Source organism: Protopterus annectens, chromosome 1.part1, assembly GCF_019279795.1.
Source record: "Protopterus annectens isolate FY-2018-M chromosome 1.part1, PAN1.0, whole genome shotgun sequence".
Classification (NCBI taxonomy): domain Eukaryota; kingdom Metazoa; phylum Chordata; order Ceratodontiformes; family Protopteridae; genus Protopterus; species Protopterus annectens.
Window position 1 is genome coordinate 294798069 of NC_056726.1, and position 23935 is coordinate 294822003.

General features: G+C 42.9%; 1 protein-coding gene across 1 annotated transcript in view; it reads left to right on the plus strand.

Moving 5' to 3' along the window:
* The window catches only part of FAM234B (family with sequence similarity 234 member B), a 1027012-nt gene that overhangs the window by 150860 nt on the left and 852217 nt on the right, over window positions 1-23935 (plus strand). Inside the window, exon 5 of the mRNA XM_044087023.1 lies at window positions 4709-5107. Coding sequence (XP_043942958.1) covers window positions 4709-5107 — 399 coding nt within the window. The remainder of the gene's footprint in view (window positions 1-4708; window positions 5108-23935) is intronic.

Here is a 23935-nt window from a genome sequence, read left to right on the forward strand (position 1 = left end):
GATTGGCAAATGAGTAGCCATTGTAATATGACTCACAGTGGTCTTTTCTCTTTAACTGTGTCTCCCATTGGTGTTCTGGGCTTATGTCATGAGATGGGGCATGCAGTGGCATCATGAAGGAAACACCCCTGCTTCCACAGTGCTGCTTTTATTAAGCACTAATTCTTCTAAACTACATTACCAGGTTATCAGCATGGCAGCAGTGTGACACTGTTGCTTTGTTGATAACCTGGCAGTAGTATCACTGTATTTGCTTGTGTCTTACCTGAATACCACCAGCACACCCCCATACCTTCTGTCTGAAAGATGTGAACAGCTTCTGCCTCATCATTCCTGTTACCCCCTTCCTAGCTTCAGCAGGGGCCTGAGCTGCTAACTGAACTGGGGTTATCTGGGTTGTACTTGGGGAATATATCCCCCTACACTAGTACAGCTGGCCATGCACGTAATATTTAATCAGCGAAGCTATATTTTGCATACTAATGAAACTGGCATCCAAAACTTTCATCAAACTTAATAAACAAGAATGCCATGGGGGTTGATGAAATGAACTTTAATTTCTTTCAGATCATTAATATCATATTCCAGATAGTTTTAATAATGCAGCAGACCCAGAGTATGTGTTTGGTATCAGTTAAGCCCTTCTTACAGACTACCTGTACATATAACAGATAAAACAGTAAGACACGCGTTTGCCTAGTTTAATGTAGTAGTTATGGTTTATCATTGGCTTGGATGTACATAACCTCTGAGAATGGTATATATGTTTTAATTTTTTACCTGATATTTTGATTTTTTTTATTGAAATATTTTCTTCAATTTTTGGAATCCTGTACTTTAGTGAGAATTTAGTTAGTCATTAGTAATATCTTGTATACATTAATCAAGAATGTTTAACTGGAAGCTGTAACTAACATTTTTAAATTTATTACAGATGTATACAGGATTGCTTGCAGAAGACTACAATGCATCTGAGAAAGGCAGAGAGTTTATAAAGACACTTAATGTGTCATGGAGGGGCCACGTGTGTGTGCCTCTAAGCTGTATGCTTTACTATATTGTCAAGTTGATTCCCCGGGTGTTTTCTGAGGGACTGAGCACACGGGCTTTCAATCAGTAATTGTTACGTTATTCAAAGACACCATCCCTTACAGGTTATGCATGAAGAGTCTGAGATCACTAGTGGTACTTAATCTGTTAATTACATACATACAGATATTTTAGACACAGGCAACAGTGCTGTTCTAGAGCGCAACTATACCAAAACAGTTGTTCCCATAGTAAGTGTCCAGGTTGAACTTAAAATATTTAAACTAGTGCTTGCTTTAATATGATGTGGTAATCTATTCCATGCATCAGCTATTCTCTCAGGGAACCATTTTGTACACCTGTCATTCCTATATAATCTTCTGCATAGGTTGTCTGATATCTCTCTGCTACTTTTTGGTAACCCCAATCATTCCCAGAGGTAGTTGCCTGTAAATGTCATGTATACTTGAATAACATCTGCTCTTAAATGTTTATATGAGGTTTGACTTTCCCACACTGGGCTAGTAATCAAGAAGCCTGAATCCTCACCACTCACACTGGAGAGGGGTGTTCACTTGGAATATAAATGGATACATTCCGTACTTCCAGATGCAGACCTCTCTGCATCAAGCACAATTTCACTTAAGAGCACACAGAGCACACACTCAGCCCAGGGTCTGGGTGTCTCTGTCTTTTCCCAGGTCCCCATTAAGGCTTCTTACTGGCACTGTGAAACCAGTGCTTCGTGTCCCTGCCACACACACACACACACACACACACACACACACACACACACACACACACACACACACACACACACACACACACACACACACACACACACACTAGGAAAGGCTGGCACAGATTACTTGTCCTACCAACTTTGCCAGACTATAAGGTAGATTCACTGCCACCAGTCAGTTACTATAAGGCTCTTAAAAGGGTATCCGATTATGCTGAGTGAAGTTAATATTAATACAAATGGTAATGCTGACCAAACAGAAAGGCTTTCAGGAGTGGCCAGAGTTGTCACCAAATATATATGTGCAAATACTCTCAAGATTTAAATATTTTCTGAATAGGCCAAGCCACATTGAAAAGTTTAAGTACATCTAATAATAAGTAATAGAAGAACAAGAAAATAATAAATATATGTTTACAGTAAACACCAGAGTTTCGGTCACAGGGAATATTAAAAATAACACAAATGGAAAGTTTCACACATTTATAGAAAACAGTATTTAGCTAACCTTACTATCTATTCCTGATTGACTAAGTGTCATCTAATATTAAAACATTATTTACATGCAGAATGACATCACATACATCTGGTCATCTGACTGTGTTTCCTGCACCATCGCCCATCATTAGAAGCTACCAGGATTTAGCACTTGTGTGCTGCAGTACACACAGAGCTTTGCTCAATGTGGTGCAGCTGCTGGAAGTCATAAAACTGTAAAACCATTTTGCTCTTCCTACAGGAGATGCAACCTATTCTCGAGCACAGACATTGGGTCTCTGGGTCCCTTTAAATATGTGGGATTACATCTTTATGGATTAAACCCATAAACTAATTTAATTTTAAGAATATTTTGCAAAGTCAGGTGGATTAAGATTAACCACTTCAATTCTAGTATATGCTGTTACAATGTATACTACATTTAAACAGTTACAATAATGCATGTACATTTCTTTTCCTTCCAGCAGGGTACACTGTTGATACATTTTAACACAAGCAAGCCTCACAAATATATTTTCAGCACAAGCATCTGTACAAATCAGTTTGGTATACAAATGGCATATAATTATATACAAAATTCCAGCTAGCTGTGCTGGCGTATGTTGCAAATCCACTCCTCTGTTTCTCAGGGCATGGTTGGCAGTACCTCCTGTCATCACATGAGGCACTGTACAAGTACAGATATTTAGTCTTTCATAATAACTTAAATGTTCACATATGTGGATGCCCTTGATATATTTCTGCTGTATTCTTTCCCATTTGCTCATGTTTGATTTCTTATAAGGTTTCAGTATTGTTATTTCATACTCAAGTTTGGATCTAGTGTAACTAACTAATAATGATTTCATTATTTCTGACTTCCTAGACTTTCTAAAATTTTTTAAACAACCTGTAGTTCTATAATTATCATTAACTTGACTGGTTGATAGATTAGAAAACACAAAGCTGGATTTACCCCAGTATACCCAGGTCCTTAAATGAAAACTGCATTTCAGTTGCTTTATGCTGCATTAAATATTCACCTTTCATTCTATGTCTCCGAAATCTCAAATGCTTTCATGAAGAGAACCCTACGCAATATTATGTTATTGAAGATGATGGCAGTAGACAGAGTAAAGAAACTGTTTTTATATCGGGGTTAAACTGTCTTTGTTTCATTTTCTTGTAACTTTTATTTTTTGATGTATTACTTTCATTTTTTATGGGTTGCATTTTTAGTGGAGTATATACCTTGTACAGTTATTGCTGGTTTGTTAGTATAAGCTGTTAAGTACACTGCAAAGTGTAAATACATGTTAAGTAACACATACTAAAGAAAAATACAAACTCATATAACAAAATAGTGCTACTTTTGTAATGCAGTTTCAGGAGTTAATAAAGCCTCTGTTTACTATTTTTCCCAGTTCAGGATTTGTTGTAGAATATGGGATTGTCCTATTCACATGAAAACATTGTGTCTGTCTTTGCTTTAGAGACCCAAGTTCAAGAGTAGTGCTTGGAAGTCAAAGGCTTACATTATCTGAGATTAAATGCATGACCTCTCTACTGTTCACTATCTAGGGTATGGGAAGCATTACTTGTAGCTGTAATACCCTCTATAAGATGCTTGGGTTGTGGCCTGTCTGTCAGGTGCAGTCAGTTGGAGGCCATTGCAGACCTTTAAGAAGCATGTATTGAAGTGCTTGAATTGAAGAATTCACAGTGCATGTCATGTTCATGGCAAGGAGTTTGACTAGACTGGCCTGCAGTATAATGAACTACAGCACATAACCTAGCACAACCACTTCATCTTTGTGTGGCCACAAATACAACACCAGCAGGCATTTCCTGAGAGAAAGCAGGAGACCCAGCCTTCAAAGAGACATGCAATATGGAGAAAGATAGGTGGAGACTGTATTTTAGGATCTTGGAGATCAGTAGAATTCCACAGGGGAGCTAGCAAGGAGTGGTCAAAACTTGGCAGAAAAAAAAAAGCTGAGAAGAAAATGCCAACACTTGATAAAAAAATGGAAAATCCTTATTATTATGGGTGTTAAATGTGATGTCAGTGACATTTTGTAATTCTGATACTCTAAAAATACTGGTCAGCTGAAGATGGCAGTCTTCTGATCAGCCATGAAGAAACAGGAAGAGGGAGCCTTTGCGTCATCAGCTATCTAGTTCAGAAACTGAAGGAAGAATTTTTGGGAAATAATCTAGAAAGAGACAGAGTTGATTTAAAATGTGATAGGCAACTTCTTCTGGAATAAATGTACAAACTACAAAGTGAGCTGTCAGTTGTAAGGGATATTAGAGTTCAGTTTTACAGACAATCTATAATGTATATGAAAAGAGCATAATAATCTTGTCTTGTTTACTGGATCATGACATTTTATAGAGTTCTGTAATGTACTGCATATCCTTCCCAGACAGTAATACATTCTCTTTATTCCCACATAGGAAAAAAGAGCCACGACCTTGGAGAATACGATCCGCTTACACAGGCTGATAGCGAAGAGAGTGAGGACGAACTTGTACTTGACTATCAGAAGAATGGCAGTGTGCGAAATGGCACAGGTGGCCGCCGACAGGTTCGGGAACCTGACTCAGATGTTGAGACAGAAGTGCGAAAAATAAAAGAACGTCACCCAGAGAGTAGAGCTGACAGACACTCACCAGCAACTGCAAATGTAACACAGAAAACCACTCCGCCATTAGTGGCACATCTTCGGACAGCAGGATTCCTTTTTGTTCTCTTCATTACAGTGTTCCTAGTACTAATGTTTGCATTCCTTATCCCTTGTCCACAGAAGGCTGATCTACAAAAGTCATGGAATAAGACTTTAGGTCAAGGTGCAGGTAAGACATATGAGTTGTGTTATGTACACTTCCCTCCTGAGTGCCTTTTGTGGTGCAGAAACATTTTGGAGAATGAATGAATGTGTTTGCTTTACATGTATTGTTATATGAGCAATTTTTAGTTACTCAGCACTGTATAGAAATGTTTAGATACTGATAAATTTGTTTATTTCTTGTTATGGGTGTGTAAGTTTTTTTCCTTATCTTTTAATTTGGCCTTACTAATTTCACTTTAAATGTGACTTGTTTGCAGAGCATTCAGATATGCTTGCAGCCTTGGCAATGTATAAGTTGCTCTACTGTCAGCCCGACAAGAGGTGATGCAGGTCAAAATACAAGTGTGCTGTCATTCATTAGACACACCAGAGAACATGCTGTACATTTGTATTCCTATTTTGAAGCTGCGCCTCTTAAATTAATGATGGCAGAAGTAGTTCTTTTGTTTTTATATACATACTTACTGGAAGTATAGTGAAAGTATCAAGTTCCCTTGGCCTTCTGACAAGGTTATTGTAGCAATAATGTTTTAAATCATCTGTTGTTAGCAAAAATAAAATCTGCCACAAAGTAATGCTGCTGTAGCTCTTCAACTACTTGGTTCCTCACCCATGCCAACTGTCAGACTTGGAATGCTAGACCCGGATACCGTATGCTACTTGCTGGGTCATGTGGTGACCTGATTTTTTTTTCATTCTTGTAGACTGGTATAGGAAAAGCCGAAATTGCAGAGCAAATAATTAGTACAAATCGTTATCATATAGAATTCATTTGAATTTGGCAACATTTTATAGACAAAAGACCTGTCTTTATATGTCAAAATGCACTATAACACAGGTCTTAAATAGCTTTTTTTGCTCATATTTTTAAACCTTATCTTTTTAAATATACATTTGCTTTCATATCTCGGCTTTCTGCATTTAAAAGTATGACAGTGCACCTGATGGGGTAACTTCCCAAGTATGTTCTGCTTTACTGGATAACTGAGAATTGCATTTCCATGCTGCCTCTGCTGCTGCTCACTTGAGTGAGACGTTAACTTAACAGTATTAAGTAACATATTCCTTGATATATTCAGAAAGCTATAATGAGTCATAAAAATCATTCACAGCTTGGCTTACCAGCTTTCTGTACACACGTTAGGATATGTCACAAGAGCTATTACAGTAATGATATTCCAATAATTGCAGGATAAACTGGCAATGCTCCGAAACCAGAAGATATTTCATAAAGGCACAGACAGTGTGCTTTGTAAACTGATGCTTCATTTTGCATTTGGTATTAGTAGTTCCCATTTGAATAATTCTTCACTTCTGAAGTTAAAACACTTAACGTATCCATTAAAATTGACAACATAAATGACAGACATATACAAGTCCATATAAATGGCCTTCTTTGTATTCCATTGAGTAGTGTGCTTATGGCTACAAGACTGGTACTCGTTAATATGAAGTATGTGTCGGTGTTGCGTGGTATGGAATACGTGGTGTTCTGCAGTGTGTCTGTGCGTGCATGTGCATTTATCCCTGTATTCTTACATTTATGTTTTCATCATTTCCTTTATTATAACTGTAGTGTTTCTTACTTCCTCATGCACCACCAGAATGCATTGCAGTCATTACAGTGTCACCATCAGGATATTTATTTATTGCTTTTGTTAACCAGAAAAGTCTGACTGGGCACATAACCCACTTTTATTGAGGCCCTGGGAGAAAGATTCCAGTGTACAAACAACATTAATAGTCAGAGTGACACTAACATTTGAAAAGCAATAGTATAAAATAGTCTTTACAGCATTTCTTCAAAAGAACTGCCTTTCAAATTTGACAGAATATACAGACAGCCATATTGTTATTTTCAACAGAAGGCAATTTGTCTTATAAGAGGTATAGTGGTGAGAGAGCTAGAGTTGAGAAAATAGTTAAGTTTGTAGGGAATTGGGGTTATTTGCAGAGCAGGTGATGGTAGACTTGTCTGCAGACTATATTAAGGTAGCATTGATAGCATTCTTACTGGCCAGATCAAGGTAATTAACAAAGATGCTGAACAGGATAGGTCCCATTATAGATCCTAATGGGACCCCATCTGCAACAGGGAGAAAGGATGAGATGTCAGTGAGCCATTTTCCTGCCTGGAGTCTGTTAGAGAGTTAGCTAGAAAAAAACAGGATAGCGAGGGATTGACAATGCCTGGATTGGAGAATTTTCTTTAGAGTGTAGGGTGGGAGACAGTGTTGAAACCTATAGCTAGATCATGAAAAAGGGCCAGTATAAGTTTACCATAATTTCTGTTTGTGTTAACTGTATTCATACCGTTGAGTGTGGTGGCGGTGAAAAACTGTGGAGAGAGGAGTGCATTTTGTGTGATACAGTGTAGGAGGAGGGTCTGAATGCACTTCTCAAGTATTTTTGATAGGGGAAGAGGATGGTGATGGGTCTGTAAGTGGTGAGTTTAGTAGGAAGACCATTTTTGTGGATGGGGAGGATGCAACATTTGTTTCTTAGCAAAGGTATGTAAGATTCATTAATAGAGTTTGTTTGTTTCTTTCGGCTTTTCCCGGTTAGGGGTCGCCACAGTGGAACTCCGGTCCGCTAATGATTGGTAGTGGGTTTTTATGTACCGGGTTACCAGCCCTGACACACAACCTTCATCAAAGGCATGCCCCATTCACGTATGCCTCCACACAGAAGATGCTCTAGCTGAGAATCGAATGGGACAACGTCTTGCTATGAGGCGACAACGCTACCGCAGCACCACCACATTTACAACATTCATTAATAGAGTAGCTTATTAAAACTGAGACAGAGTAAGCTATGCCCTCTGCTGCCATTTTAGATGTTTCCCAGTTAGATTGTCTGGTGCAAGGTAGGTGGGAGTTTAAGTAGTCATTATTTAATGATAGCAGTGGGGACTAGCTGGAGAGACAGAGTATGGGATGTTATTCAGATTAGCAATGTGTTCATGGCATTATTTTGTGTAGAGTTGTTGAGTGAGGAAGAGACTGATTTAATACCACTAGAGCTAAATTTAATAGCAGTGTCAGCTAAGTTATAAGATTTAAGTATTTTGGGAGGCTATGCTGAATGGCGAGAATTTTGAAACTGATTTATGGAAAACCAAAATGATATGAAGTTTAGATAATTTTTATTTTGGAAGTTAGTATAATGTGTTTTTGTCTAATTTAGGGTAGTATTTGGTTCTGTATTTAAGTGCCTTCGTTGAAGGTTGGACGTCGAGCTGGCACCTCGGCACCATAAAAATCTACTGCCAATCATTAGTGGACCGGAGTTCCGCTGTGGCGACCCCTAACCAGGAAAAGCCAGAAGAAGAACAACATTTAGATGTCCTTCAAGAATGCAACTGCAGTCCTTACATATGGGTTGTCCTGCCTCAGGCAGCCGTTCGGTCGGCCGGATTCCAAAGTCTGGGTCCGGCGTCGGCTGATGTCGCCTCTTCCCCGACGTCAGAGCGGCTGGGGTATAAAAGCATCAGCCGACGCCATCTTCTTCAGTCTTTCTTGGCGCGCGGTGCCCGAAGCAGAAGCAGTTCGCAAGTGCCGGTCGACCAGCTCCTGTGTTTTCAGTTACCGAAGTCATCAAAAAGCTAAGTACTCCGTTGGGGAACCTTTTCTTGCCTCAGCCGATGTCAGATAAAACTGCAAAAGTTAATAACTGTTTGTCTTGTGGTAAACAAATACCTCATAAGGACTTCCATTCTTACTGCCTTCCCTGCCTGGGCCCAGACCATGACGTCTCGGCCTGTGCTGCCTGTGCTTGCTTTAATAAGCGCACACTCAGGCGCCGGGCAGAATTTGCTGAAGACTTTTTTGGGGAAAATTACTCCTATATCATGCCGTCGGAACTACCGACAACACATATTTCCAAAAAACAGAAGGACCGGGACCGACATTCTCGGCCCGCGACTTCCACCGATACCCCGCCAAAACCTACCGCGAGTGCATCGGTCTCTTCGGAGGTGGCAATTCAACCGCTCCAGACCGACGACACCGCTTTACTGCACACTTCGGTGCTGGTTGTTGATTTTCCTCCTGAAACCGAAGCCCAAGATTTGCCTGACACCATACCGGTGGACAAAGTTACTCCTGCATGTGGGGCAGCTAGGCCTCCGGTGTCTATGTCCATCAAGGCCTACACACGTGCTAAGGCTGCCAGCCAGACTAAGTCTCACCCTCCTAAATCTTTTTCCCAGGGCCCCACTTCAGATAAACAGATCATGACTTTAGCTGCAGATCTAATTTCTTTAATCAGAGGCTCTCAGGCTCATCCAGACAGAGGTTCTCAGCCGCCTGCAGACAAAAGGCCTAGGGTTGAGCAGACAGATACCTTTTCCTCAGATGAAGCCTCTGGTGACAGGCCATTCAGATTCCCAGGAAGAATCCTTCCAGGCCTATGAGGATTCTGATGCTGATGAATCTATTCCCTCTGCCTCTCCTCCTGAGGATATTTCTTTCGGGGAAATTCTCCACTCCATGAGAGAGCACTTTCAGTGGCAGGGCCAGGATTTCTTCGACTCCAGGAAAAGGCTTTGTACTTTCCTTAAGTTACCCCAGCACAGGCCTTTAGCTATTCCTCCAGTGTTAGATGTATTGGATGATGTGTTCTCAGACTCGAGTGCTTCTCCTGATTCTCTCCCTCCTGCTCCTGTCAAGCCAGACAGATATTACAGGGATGTCCTTCAAGGATGCATCTGCAGTCATCACATATGGGTTATCCTGCCTCAGGCAACCCTTCGGTCGGCCGGATTCCAAAGTCTGGGTCCGGCGTCGGCTGATGTCGCCCTTTCCCGGCCAGCGCCTGGGGTATAAAAGCGTCAGCCGACGCCATCTTCCTCAGTCTTTCTTGCCGCGTGGTGCCCGAAGCAGAAGCAGTTTGCAAGTGCCAGTCGGCCAGCTCCTGTAATTCAGCTAAACCGAAGACTTCAAAAGCTAAGTACCCCGTTGGAGACTCTTTCTTGCCTCAGCCGATGTCAGATAAAATTAATAATTGCTTAACTTGTGGGAAACAAATACCTCATAAGGATTTCCACTCTTACTGCCTACCTTGCCTAGGCCCAGACCACGACGTCTCGGCCTGTTCCGCCTGTGCTTCCTTCAACCGACGCACTCTTAGACGTCGGGCGGAGTTTGCAGAGGAATTTTTTGGGGCTAGTTTTGCTTACAATATGCCGTCGGAGACTCCGACTTCACATTTAATAAAGAAACGAAAGGACAAGGACCGACACACGTGGTCCGCGGTTTCGGCTGAAACCGCGGCCAGGCCTACCGCGAGTGTCTCGGTCTCGGCTGAAACTGAGTCCTTGGTACCTCCGTCCACCGAAACCGTACAACCGACAACCTCGGCCCCGGAGGCCACTACTGTATCGGTTATTGAATCTCCATTAGAATCTGGTGTCCAGGAACTTTCCGACACCATTCCCTTAGACAAAACTACACCAGCACGTGGTGCAGCTAGGCCTCCTGCATCCATGTCTATTAAGGCATTCTCTAGGGCTTAAGCTGCTAAACACTCAAAATCTATGCCTCCCAGGGTTATCTCTCAGGGACCCACTACAGGTTCTCAGATCTTTAGTCTAGCAGAGGACCTTATTTCATTAATTAGGGGCTCACAGCCTCATCCGGACAGGGGCTCTCAACCTCCTACAGAAAAAAGGCCCAGGGTTGAGCCCTCTGATCCCCACTCCTCAGATGAGGCCTCTGATGGCTCTGCCCTCTCGGACTACCAGGAGGAGGCTTTTTCGGCCTACGAGGATTCTGATGCAGAGGATTCTATCCCTTCGGCCTCCCCTCCTGAAGAGCTGTCCTTTGGGGAAACTCTGCACACTATGAGGGAACATTTCCAATGGCAGGGCCAGGAATTCTCCGATTCCAGGAAGAGATTAAGGACCTTCTTGCGTTTGCCTCAGCATAGACCTTTGGCTATTCCCCCTGTTTTGAATGTCATTGATGACATGTACACTGAGTCTAGCACAACCCCTGACACTCTCCCTCCGGCTCCTGCCAAACCCGATAGGTATTACAGGGTCCCGGAATCCCATCTTTTCCTTTACAAGGCCCACTCTGCTTATCCAGAAACTATTTCCCAGGGCCCTAGAGGGGTTGCAGCTGTCACTACAAAAAATCCACTCCCCTCTGAGAGGGAGTCCAAGGCTTTAGAGCGATGGGGAAAAAAGTGTATACTTCTGCTACCTGTTCTATGAGGGCTTTAAATTGTCAATTTCATATGATACAGTACCAAGAGTATTTGTTAGATGAATTGCATAAAAAACTGTCTTCACCTTAACCCCTAGATAGAAAATCACTTCAGGATCTGGTACATAACTCTCAACAGGTTAGCAACCATTTCTTGCAGTGTGGTTATGATGCATTGGAAGCTTCATGTAGGTCAGCTATGACAGGTGCAGTCATACGTAGGCATGCTTGGCTGAAGGAACAATCTCTGCCAGACCATGTTAAAGCAAAGCTTCTGGATGCTCCACTGGAAAAGCAAAAGTTATTTGGCTTCACTGCTCAGGAGGTCTTAAAGAAATGTGAAGAAAAGGCAAAATCTGTACAAACAGTCAAAGATTTTATGCAAGTCCAACCACCAAGAATCAGCAGAAATTGGCCTTCCAAGAACTGGTCCTTTCCAGACAGGCAGATTTCAGAGAGGCAAGAACAGGCATGCCAGAGGTAGAGGGCAAGCTAGAGGCTCCTACAGAGGGCGTCAATGGCAGCCTCCCAACCAGAGAGATAGTGCAGGGCCTACAACTGCTGCACAAGGACAGACTCAATGGCTTTACTTTGACACCGCCAACCAGGGCTCAGTTGGAAGCACCTTTGGGCGGAAAGCTTTCCTTATTCTCAGAAAATTGGCACATTATTACAAGGGACAAATGGACACTGCAAATAATAGACAAAGGATACAGGTTCCATTTCCACACATTACCGAAAAGAAAAGGCATGCCAGACCTGCCACCAAATCAAAGGGCAGAGGCTTTGAAACAAATTTCCAATTTAATGCAAATGAAAGCAATAGAAAAGGTTCCTCTCTCAGAACAAGGCCAAGGATTTTATTCCAGACTCTTCCTTGTTCCAAGAAAAGAAAAGCAATGGAGGCCTATTCTCGACTTGTCCACACTGAATACTTATCTCATTGTGCCAAAATTCAAAATGCTGACTCTACAGCAACTCCTTCCCATGCTGGGCAAGGGGTCTTGGCTGGTAACTCTGGACCTCAAGGAGGCATTACCTGCATGTCCCTATCAGACAAAGCTACAGAAGACACCTCAGATTTCTTGCAGGTTCAGAGCATTATCAATTCTCAGCATTGCCCTTTGGCTTATCTACTGCACCCAGAGTATTCATGAAATGCCTGGCATCAGTAATTGCACACTGCAGACTTCAGGGGATGCAAATATACCCGTATCTGGACGACTGCCTTATACAAGCGGACAGTCAACAAACTTTGGTAAAACACTTGAATTATGCCATCCACCTTCTTCAGGCCTTGGGATATACAGTCAACATTCACAAGTCAAGACTTGTACCATCCCAAAGAATAAGTTTTCTGGGTGCGAATCTAGACACAACCACCCTAATGGCTTTCCTCACAGAAGAAAATCAAAGTCAACTACCGGATTACTTCAAAAATCTGTCAAGACAAACTCAGCTGACTGCAAGGAAAATCCTGCAGGCCCTGGGTTACATGGCTTCTTGTATTCTTCTGATTCCTCAAGCAAGGCTACATATGAGAAAACTACAATGGTACCTAAGGAGTTTATGGACTCAGCACACTCACAGCTTGGAAACTTTGATACCACTCATCCCATGCCTTCAAAGGGAATTTCTGTGGTGGGCTCAAGCAAGCCAGTCAAACAGGGGTCGTCCCTTCAGCAAACCAATAGCCAGCCAAACCATTACAATGGACGCTTCAGACCGCGGATGGGGAGCACACATGGAAGGAAGGTGCATTCAAGGACTATGGTCACAAAAAGAGCTACGCATGCACATAAACCAAAAGGAAATGCTGGCAGTGATACATGCAATCGAGGCCTTCAAGCTATTTCTACATCAAGGCCACCTGCTAATAAGGACAGACAACACCACAGTTATGTGGTACATAAACACGCAAGGGGGTACCCATTCCTACCCTCTTTGCAGACTGGCAATGAATCTATGGGAACTTTCCTTGACACTCAATATAGAGCTGCAATCCCAGTTTGTACCAGAAAAGGACAATATACTGGCAGACAGCTTAAGCAGAAACATCATGGATGCACACGAGTGGATGCTGCACCCAGACATCTTCCTTCAGATAACACAATCATGGGGGAGGCCGGACATAGACCTCTTTGCTTCCGCCCACAATCATCAGCTGAAGAAATTCTGCTCAAGGACATACCACCCACAAGCATGGAAAGTGGACGCCCTCTCTTTCAGCTGGAGAACTCTAACAGTGTATGCATTTCCACCTCTTCCATTAATGACCAAGGTCTTACTGAAGATCAGGACAGAGCAGCCAAAAGTGATTCTGATAGCTCCGGACTGGCCAAGACAGCACTGGTACCCACTGTTAAAGAGCATGTCACGCACAAAACCATGGCCTCTTCCACAATGGCCACTGCTCCTGACACAGCACAATTACAAAACTCTGCATTCCAACCTGAAAACCTTGCAACTAACAGCCTAGAAAATACCTTGATTCCTCCCCAGGATAAGCTATCCAAGAGAGTGAAGGATATCATCATGGAAGCTCAGCCTTCCACAAGAAAGGCATATTCAGCAAAATGGAAAATATTTCACACTTGGAGCACCACAAAGGGCCTAGATGCAAAAGTGATGAACATGGCACATATCCTGGAATACTTGGCAGAAATGCTCCACAATGGCCTGTCTTACTCTTCCATTAAAATTCATGCTTCAGCAATTTCAGCAGAGTACAATACTGATCCACCTATCTTCTCTCATCCTCTCCTAAGACAGTTTCTAAGAGGAATTAAAAACATCAGTCCTCCAAGGAAACCACCAGTGCCTACTTGGGACCTTAACTTCGTGTTGGAAAAACTAACACTGCCTCCCTTTGAGCCAGCAGCATCTGCAGAACTACAGTTCCTGTCTTGGAAGACTGCCTTCCTTCTGGCCATAACCTCGGCAAGAAGAGTATCTGAGTTACAGGCCCTCATGGCAGTACAGCCATTTCTTGTCTTTCATCAGGACAGAATCTCATTGAGAACCAATCCTTCATTTATGCCAAAGGTGGTATCCAGGGTCTCATTAAACCAAGCTATTCACGTGCCTACGTTCTTTCCAAATCCACAAAACAAAGGGGAAAAGCTTCTGCACACCCTGGACATACACAGACAGTTGCGCTACTACTTGGACAGAACTAAAAGTTACAGAAAAACTGACCAGTTGTTTGTAGCATATGCTGCTGGTGCACAAGGAAAAGCAATTTCCAAACAGACAATTTCAAAATGGATAGGGAATTGCATTTGTTTCTGTTACTCCTTTCATGGAAAAGCTGTGCCAGCTAACATTAGACCTCATTCCACCAGAGCAACAGCCACCTCCACAGCCTTCTTAAGAGGGGTGGCTACCAAGGACATTTTAGAAGCTGCTACATGGAGCTCCGTGCATACATTTACCAAGCATTACAATTTACCTTTATATTCCAGGTCCAGAGCAGGCTTTGCTACGGCAGTCCTGAAGGGCATTTTAGCTACACCATCCTTTACATAGATCCTCCACCCCCAGATTGGCTATGGTATTCTACCCATATGTGATGACTGCAGATGCATCCTTGAAGGACATAGTACAGTTTTGTACCTACCATAAATGTAGATGTCCGATAGGTATGCATCTGCAGTCAGGTTTTCCCTCCCTCCTTCCCCTCTGTGGTATTTATTGGGTACCTTTCCCTCTCATAGCTAGCTGGGGTTATCTATTATGGTGTATTTGTTTTATATATACTTGTATGTATATATATATATATATATATATATATATATATATATTTCTGTGCATTTTTGGAATGTATTGCATTTCTCCAAATTTAGCCTTCCTTTGAGGGCACCTGGCATCTGGGGCAAGAAAAACTGAGGAAGATGGCGTCGGCTGACGCTTTTATACCCCAGGCGCTCTGACGTCGGGGAAATGGCGACATCAGCCGATGCCAGACACAGACTTTGGAATCCGGCCGACCAAAGGGCTGCCTGAGGCAGGACAACCCATATGTGATGACTGCAGATGCATACCTATCGGACATCTACATTTATGGTAGGTACAAAACTGTACTTTCGTGAAAATCATAAGCATCTCTTTAAGGCCCATTCTGTTGATCTAGAAACTATTTCCCAGGGGCCCAAAGGAGTGGCCACTTCCACGGCCAAAAATCCTTTGCCCGCAGACAGGGAATCTAGGTCCCTGGAGAGGTGGGGCAAAACACAAGCTATTTGGTGCTAATGCTCAGGATGTGTTGAAATCAATTGAGGAAAAGGCTAAATCAGTACAAACAGTCAAAGATTTCCTCCAGGTTCAGCCACCAAGGTTCAGCAGGAATTGGCCTTCGAAGAATTGGTCGTTTCCAGACACTGACAAGTTCCAAAGGGGAAAAAACAGGCGTGCTCTAGGTAGAGGGCAATACCGAGGCTCCTACAGGGGCCGCCAATGGCAACCGACTAATCAGAGATGTGGTGCAGGGGCTTCTACTGCTCCACAAGGGCAATCACAATGACTTGACTTTGACACCGCCGACCAAGGCTCAAAGAGAAGCACCTTTAGGCAGAAAATTATCCTTATTTTCAAAAAATTGGCACGTTTTAACAAAGGACAAATGGATTCTGGACATAACAGACAAAGGTTACAGGTTCCACTTCCATACCTTACCAACAAGACAAGGCATGCCAAACCTGCCACAAAATCAAAGGGCAGAGGCACTCATACAAGTTTCAAAGTTGCTAAAAATCAAAGCAATAGAAAAGGTTCCTCCTCAGGAACAAGGCCAGGGATTCTACTCAAGGCTGTTCCTTGTTCCAAGAAAAGAAAAGCAATGGAGACTTGTACTGGACTTGTCCGCTCTAAACACTTTTCTCATTGTGCCAAAATTCAAAATGCTGACGTTACAGCAACTTCTTCCCATGCTGGGCAAGGGGTCTTGGCTGGTTACTCTGGACCTCAAGGAGGCATACCTGCATGTCCCAATCAGACACAGTTGCAGAAGATACCTCAGATTTCTTGCAGGGTCAGAGCATTATCAATTCTCAGCATTGCCTTTTGGCTTATCTACTGCGCCCAGAGTATTCACGAAATGCCTAGCATCAGTAATTGCACACTGCAGACTCCAGGGGATACAAATATACCCTTACCTGGACGACTGCCTTATACAAGCAGACAGCAAGCAAGCCTTGATAAGAAACTTGAACTATGTCATTCACTTACTACAGGCTTTGGGGTACACAGTCAACATTCAAAAATCAAGACTACTGCCATTCCAACAAATAATTTTTCTAGGAGCCAAACTGGACACAAACTCACAAATGGCTTTCCTCACAGAAGAAAAACAAGAACAATTACCAGATTACTTCAAAAGCCTAGCAAAGCACACCCAGATGACTGCAAGGAAAATCCTGCAGGCCCTGGGTTTCATGGCATCTTGCATTCTTCTGATTCCACTGGCAAGACTACACATGAGAAAACTACAATGGTACCTAAAAAGTTTATGGTCTCAACACAGCCACAGCTTAGAAGCAATTATTCCACTCATTCCATGTCTACAAAAGGAAGTTTTGTGGTGGGCACAAGCAAGCCAGCTAAACAAAGGCATGTCTTTCAACAAACCTCAAACAAGCCAAACCATTACAACAGACGCCTCAGATCATGGATGGGGGGGCGCACATGGAGGGCAGATGCATTCAAGGGCAATGGGCACCCCGGGAAGTGCATCTGCACATCAATCAAAAAGAGATGTTGGCAGTGATTCATGCAATCGAGGCCTTCGGAAAATTTCTTCAACAAGGTCATCTGCTAATAAAGACAGACAACACCACTGTTATGTGGTACATAAACAAACAGGGAGGCACTCATTCGTACCCCCTCTGCAGGCTAACAATGACTCTTTGGGAAAGTCCCTGAAACTGAACATACAGTTGCAATCCCAGTTTGTTCCAGGCAAGGACAATGTTCTGGCGGACAGTCTAAGCAGAAACATCTTGGACCCGCACGAATGGATGTTGCATCCAGACATTTTTTCACAATTAACTCATGCATAGGGGAGGCCGGACATAGATCTCTTTGCCTCACACCTCAATCATCATCTGAAGAAGTTCTGCTCGAGGACACACCATCCTCAAGCCTGGAGAATGGATGCTCTCTCCTTCAGCTGGAATTCTCTAACAATCTATGCATTCCCACCTCTACCATTAATGACCAAGGTGTTACTGAAGATCAAAGCAGAACAACCGAAAGGCATTTTGATAGCTCCAGACTGGCCAAGACAGCACTGGTATCCATTACTAAGGAGCATAACTCGCACCAAGCCGTGGCCTCTGCCTCAATGGCCTCTACTTCTGACTCAGCACAATTACAGGACGGTTCATCCCAACCTGCAAACATTGCAGCTGACAGCTTGGAGGGTTCCATGACTTCTCCCCATATCTCTCTCTCTCCAAGAAAGTTCAAGAGATCTTACTGGAAGCACACAGACCTTCCACCAGAAAAACTTACTCAGCCAAATGGAAGAGATTCAACATCTGGAATGCCAACAAGGGTCAGGATGCATCAGTAATGAGCATCCCACAGATACTAGAATACTTGGCAGAAATGCTACATAATGGCCTTTCTTATTCTTCTATAAAAATACACGCTTCAGCAATTTCAGCAAAATACAACAGTGATCCACCTGTGTTTTCACATCCTTTGCTAAGACAGTTTCTAAGAGGGATAAAGAATATCAAACCTCCCAGAAAACCACCAGTGCCTGCATGGGACCTCAACTTCGTGTTGGAAAAATTAACTCCTTTTGAGCCAGCAGCATCTTCAGAATTGCAATTTCTCTCCTGGAAAACAGTTTTCCTGTTGGCAATTACCTCAGCAAGAAGAGTCTCGGAGATACAGGCCCTCATGGCAGTACCACCATTTCTCATTTTCCATCAGGACAGAGTTTCTTTAAGAACCAATCCTTCATTCATGCCAAAAGTGATATCCAGGGTGTCTCTAAATCAAACAATTCACCTGCCTACCTTCTTTCCCAATCCTCAAAATAAAGGGGAAAAGCTACTGCACACTTTGGACATACACAGACAATTGCGCTACTACTTGGACAGAACAAAAGCCAACAGAAAGTCTGAGCAACTATTTGTAGCTTACGCTGCTGGAGTACAAGGAAAGGCAATTTCCAAACAAACAATTTCAAAATGGATTGGACACTGCATCAGATTCTGTTACTCTTTCCATGGAAAAGGTGTGCCAGCCAATATCAGGCCACACTCCACCAGAGCTATAGCCACCTCCACAGCTTTTCTAAGAGGGGTGGCTACAAAGGACATTCTAGAAGCTGCTACATGGAGCTCCGTGCATACATTTTCCAAACACTACAACCTGCCTTTATATTCCAGATCCCGAGCAGGCTTTCCTTCGGCAGTCCTGCAGGGCATTTTAGCTACACCATCTTTATCTTAGATCCTACCACCCCCAGCTTGGCTATGGTATTCAACCCATATGTAAGGACTGCAGTTGCATTCTTGAAGGACATAGTACAGTTTTGTACCTAATATAAATGTAGATGTCCGATAGATATGCAACTGCAGTCAGGTTTTCCCTCCCTCCTACCCCTCTGTAAATTTTCCTTTTTGGGTCCACTCCCCTTTTTTTCAAATTAGCTGGGGAAATCTGTTATGGTGTATCTGTTTATTACTGTTGTGCATGTCTGGAATTTTTTATCCAGTTTCTAAATTTAGCCTTCCTGGAAGTGCACCTGGCATCTGGGGCAAGAAACACTGAAGAAGATGGCGTCGGCTGATGCTTTTATACCCCAGCCGCTCTGACGTCAGGGAAGAGGCGACATCAGCCGACGCCGGACCCAGACTTTGGAATCCGGCCGACCGAATGACTGCCTGAGGCAGAACAACCCATATGTAAGGACTGCAGTTGCATATCTATCGGACATCTACATTTATGGTAGGTACAAAACTGTATTTTCTGTGTCTAAGCTCTCTGTGAGTTTTGTTTGTGACCCATGTTTTCCAGGCAGCATCTCTAGGTTTTGTTACGTTTGTGCTTCTGTTTTCTTATTGGGGCCAGTTCATTTAGGATTTTTAGGAATATATTGTTTACGTGAGATACAGCATTATTAAGTGGTAGGTGCTTTTATTTAGCCCAGTGATACTGTCTTATGTGTGAGATGAATGCATCTTTGTTTAATTTGAGAGGTTACAAGTCACATTAAATTGGTGGTGTTTCTAGATTTTTGTTTGCTTTCTTATGGCAAATATAGAGAGATGGTCACTTGAAGTGTCTGTAGAGGGTTCCAGATAGATTGTACCTGGCACAGGAATGAGTATCCAGTCTGTTGTGGTACCCTTGTTAGTTTTATTGCTTAAGCGAATGAGAGTGGTGATCAGTTGTGTTAGTCCATATAGATTTATGGTATTGATGGGGTTGTTAGGAGACAGTGAGTGAGAGAGAGAGAGAGAGAGAGAGAGAGAGAGAGAGACATTCAATACTGAAGTCAGCTAGTAATATTTTTTTGTGGGGGATGTTGGATGCAACTCAGAAGAAGAATCTTCTGTTGTGCTGTAATTGTTTTCAAGTGGGATATAAGCTTGTATTGTGTAGAAGGATTTGTGTTGATTTAGTTTGAGAGTAAGTATGAAGGTTTTCTGTTTTGTCAAATGGGGCGTGTTAGAGGTGATAGGTTCATAGGTAGGTACTAGGCTATTGGCCCAAGGGCCTACGTAAGCCTAGCCAACAAAGTTCTCTGGCTTATGCCACCCAAGAAAGTTGTTTTCCTGTGCCACTGTCGGGCAGAGACACGGAAGTGATTCCCTAGGGTGTATAAGAAACAGCCTCTGCAAGGCTCAAACCCAGGACCCTTGCACACCATAGACAAAGTGATTTACCACTAAGCCATGACAGATGAGATGAGCTGTAGAGTGTTTTTATAAAGTATTGCATCTCTGCCAGCTCTTTTATATATTCTTTCTGCTCTGAGTATGTTATAATCAGGATATCTCCTCATTATATTCTGTTTAATTTTTAGCCATGTTTATATTATTACAACAATGTCAAGTGAATGCAAGGCAAGCCATTTATAGAATTCTGGTAGCTTGTTGTAGATGCTTCTAATGTTGATATGGATGCTAAGTAGAGAAAGGGAGTTTGCTGAGTATTATATGGGAGAGATGGGATCGATAGAGGTAGTAGGGTGGGATGAGTGAGGGGGTAAGAGGGAGACATAATGATAGATTATCTGCCATTTTAATTTGTTTTTTTGGTTTCAAGCTGAGTTTGTTGGTTATTGGGTTGTGAAGGTTTATATTTTACATAAGGAAGTCTGCAGTTTTGAGATGGAATAGGGTGGGAGCTATGTCTAGTGAGGTCAGGTTGGAGTTTTTTTTTTTTAGTGAGGTGTACAGGATGAGGGGATTGAAAGGTGTGACAGATTGCATGAGTGATAGGAAGTTAGATGGGTAAGGATTACGAGGAAGGAGAGAGTGGGCATTAGTGAATATGCCATGACTGGAGAGAGAGAGAGAGAGAGAGAGAGTGGGCTTAGCTGGGTGATAGGTTTATATGAGGAGGGAGCTAGAATGGGTCTGTGTTTATATTGGAAGAATGTTATGGTGGTACAGGCTTGAAAATTATATTATGTGAACTATGTAGGAGCCTCTAATGTGTTTGTTGTATGAATTTAGATTGGAGAGGACCCAGTATGGCTGAGTTGGGAAGCATTATAGTAGTGAGTTAGTAGGTGCTGTTTAAAGTGTCAGGATGTGCAATGACTTAAGCTTGTGTGTCCTGAGTGGAGTGCATAATTTGTAGAATATCTCAGGTAAGGCTAGATGTTTGTTTGGATGTGTTGTGTGGCTTTAAGATGATGCATTACATGCTCTGTGGTATTTGCATCAAGATGCATTACAGTCAGTATGATATCATCATTCACGGTGGTGCCACCATCAGGGTATATTAAATGCATTGTGTTGTCACCATCTGGATCTGGATCTATTAAATGAAGTGTTTGCCACTTTTAAGATGCATCACATGCACTTAGGTGTCAGTATCAGGATGTCTTACATGTACTATGATGTCATCATCAGGATGTATTATATGCACTTGTGTCTCCGTCAGAATGTATTACATGCACTTTGTTGGCACCATCAGCTGACAGTAAATTCACTGATGTTCTTCGTGTTTCACTGTTGCAGTCATCACCTGTGGGTTATCCCTGCTGTGGTAGCCCTTGGCCGGCTCGAATACCAGAGTAATTGTTTTTCTGCGTCGGCTACTGTCACTTGCTGACTGACGTCAGTTCATCAGTGCTATAAAGCAAGGCAGCCGACGCCATAACATCAGTCTTTCTTGCAGTGGAGCCCGTAGCAGAAACAGTTCGAAAGTGTGCCGGTTGGTTGCTACAAGAGTTTGAATTATAACTGAAAACATCTAAAGCTAAGTTCCCCATTGACGACCCTTTTTTCTTGCACTAACCAATGCCCGAAAAAGTTAACAATTGTCTCGCCTGTGGAAAGCAAATCCCACACCAAGACTTCCATTTTTACTGCATCACTTGTTTAGGTCCAGACCACGACGTCCCCCATTACTGGTTCTGTGCCCTCTTTAACGTGAGAACCATTCTTAGTGGAGCTCTTATTGTAGCCATGTATTTTCATCTTCCATCTTCGCATTCCAAAATGGTGTCTGTCAGCCAACAATCCATAGACATTCCAAAAAAACATAAAGATAAAGATAGAGACAGACCACACAAGGCTAAGCCTTCCGACGACTCAACTGCTAAGCAGGTCGTCAGTTCTTCAGAATTCAGTGAGGCACCTTTGCAGCCCCTGATGCCCGATCCGATACCTTCATAGGCCTCTACCAAGACCCTTTCAGAGTCTGGTATGCTTCAGAAATCTTCTTCGTCTTCCAAGCCTTTGGTTGTCTCTGTCTCGGTTGGATCCAGAGCCACGATCCAGGCACCAACTTCTGAGAAGGTGGATGATGTCTTCCATGAATCCAGCTTAGCTCCTGACACCCTCCCTCCTGCTCCCAGTAAACCTGACAGGTATTACAGAATACCGGATTCTCGCAAATACCTGTACAGAAATCATGCTGCAGACCCAGAGGTCATTACACAGGGACCAAAAGGAGCTAAAGCTAGTTCTGCAAAGAATCCTATTCCTTCTGACAAAGATTCCAGAGCTCTGGACAGATGGGGTAAAAAAGTATACACCTCTGCAACCTTAGCTATCAGAGCACTTATCTGTCAGTTCCACATGTTAAAATATCAAGAACACACTGTGGAACTATTAAAGCAAAAGATTTCAACTTTTCCTGACTGTGCCAATTCAAAAGAGTTAGCAGATATACTGCACTCTTCTTGTCAAGTGGCCAAACACTCATTACTATGGATATGACGCCCCAGAAACCTCAAGCAGGGCAGCAGTGTCAGGATCTGTCATTAGGAGATATGCATGGCTGAAGGAACAACCTCTCCCTGATCATGTCAAATATAAATTAATTGATGCACCCTTGGATAAGGATCGCTTGTTTGGAGTAAAAGCAGAAAAGGTACTTAAAAAGATGGAAGACCAAGCAAAATCTATGCAAAGAGGAAAAGATTTCTTTCAAGTACAACCTCCTAGGTTCAGCAGGAATTTACCCTCAAGACACTGGTCCTTTCATGCACCAAGCAGACAGGGACAAGGTATGCCCCGCAGGGACAGACCACCCAGGCTCCTCTACCAGGGACAGAGAGAACCAAACAGTGGACCACTTCCGCTGCAAAGGCAGGGAATTCTAAGCCATCCCTCTATGGCAAAAACTCTCAATGACCTCCCCCCCTCTTTTCACTCACCAAAAACTAGGAGGAAGGCTCTCCCTCTGCAAAGAAAATTGGCTTTCTATAACAAAGGACCAGTGGGTCTTAAAGATAATTTTTCAGGGATACAAATTCTCTTTCAACAAACTCCCAGTTCCAAGAGGGTACCCAGACTTACCTCCAAATCAGTGGCAGAGGCATTGAAACCGGTCCAAACTCTCATATCCCAGGGGGCAGTAGAACCTGTCCCCTCAGATCAAACAGGCAAAGGCTTTTATTCCAGACTATTCCTTTTTCCCAGAAAAGAGGGCACTTGGCGTCCCATCTTGGATCTATCCTTTCTGAACACCTCCCTGGTGGTCCCTAAATTCAAAATGCTAACTCTGCAGCAGCTGCTGCCTATGCTGACAAAAAATGCCTGGTTAGTCGCCCTAGACCTAAAAGATGATTACCTCTACATCCCCATAAGGGAATCCTGCAGGAAATTCCTGTGCTTCAGAGCAGGCTCACAACACTTTCAGTTCTCTGTGCTTCCCTTTGGCTTATCTACTGCTCCAGGAGTATTCACTAAATGCTTAGCCCTGGCCATAGCATTTTGCAGAGAGAGAAATATTATACAGATTTACCCTTATCTGGACAACTGCCTCATTCGGGCAGAGTGCAAAGAAAAGCTGCTCCAGGACCTTCACTTTGTCAGAACCCTCCTAACTTCCGTAGGGTTCACCATCAGTGGGAAAAAAACAAACCAAACACTCTCCAGGAAGATCATTTTCTTGGGAGCACTGCTGGACACAGCATTCCAAAT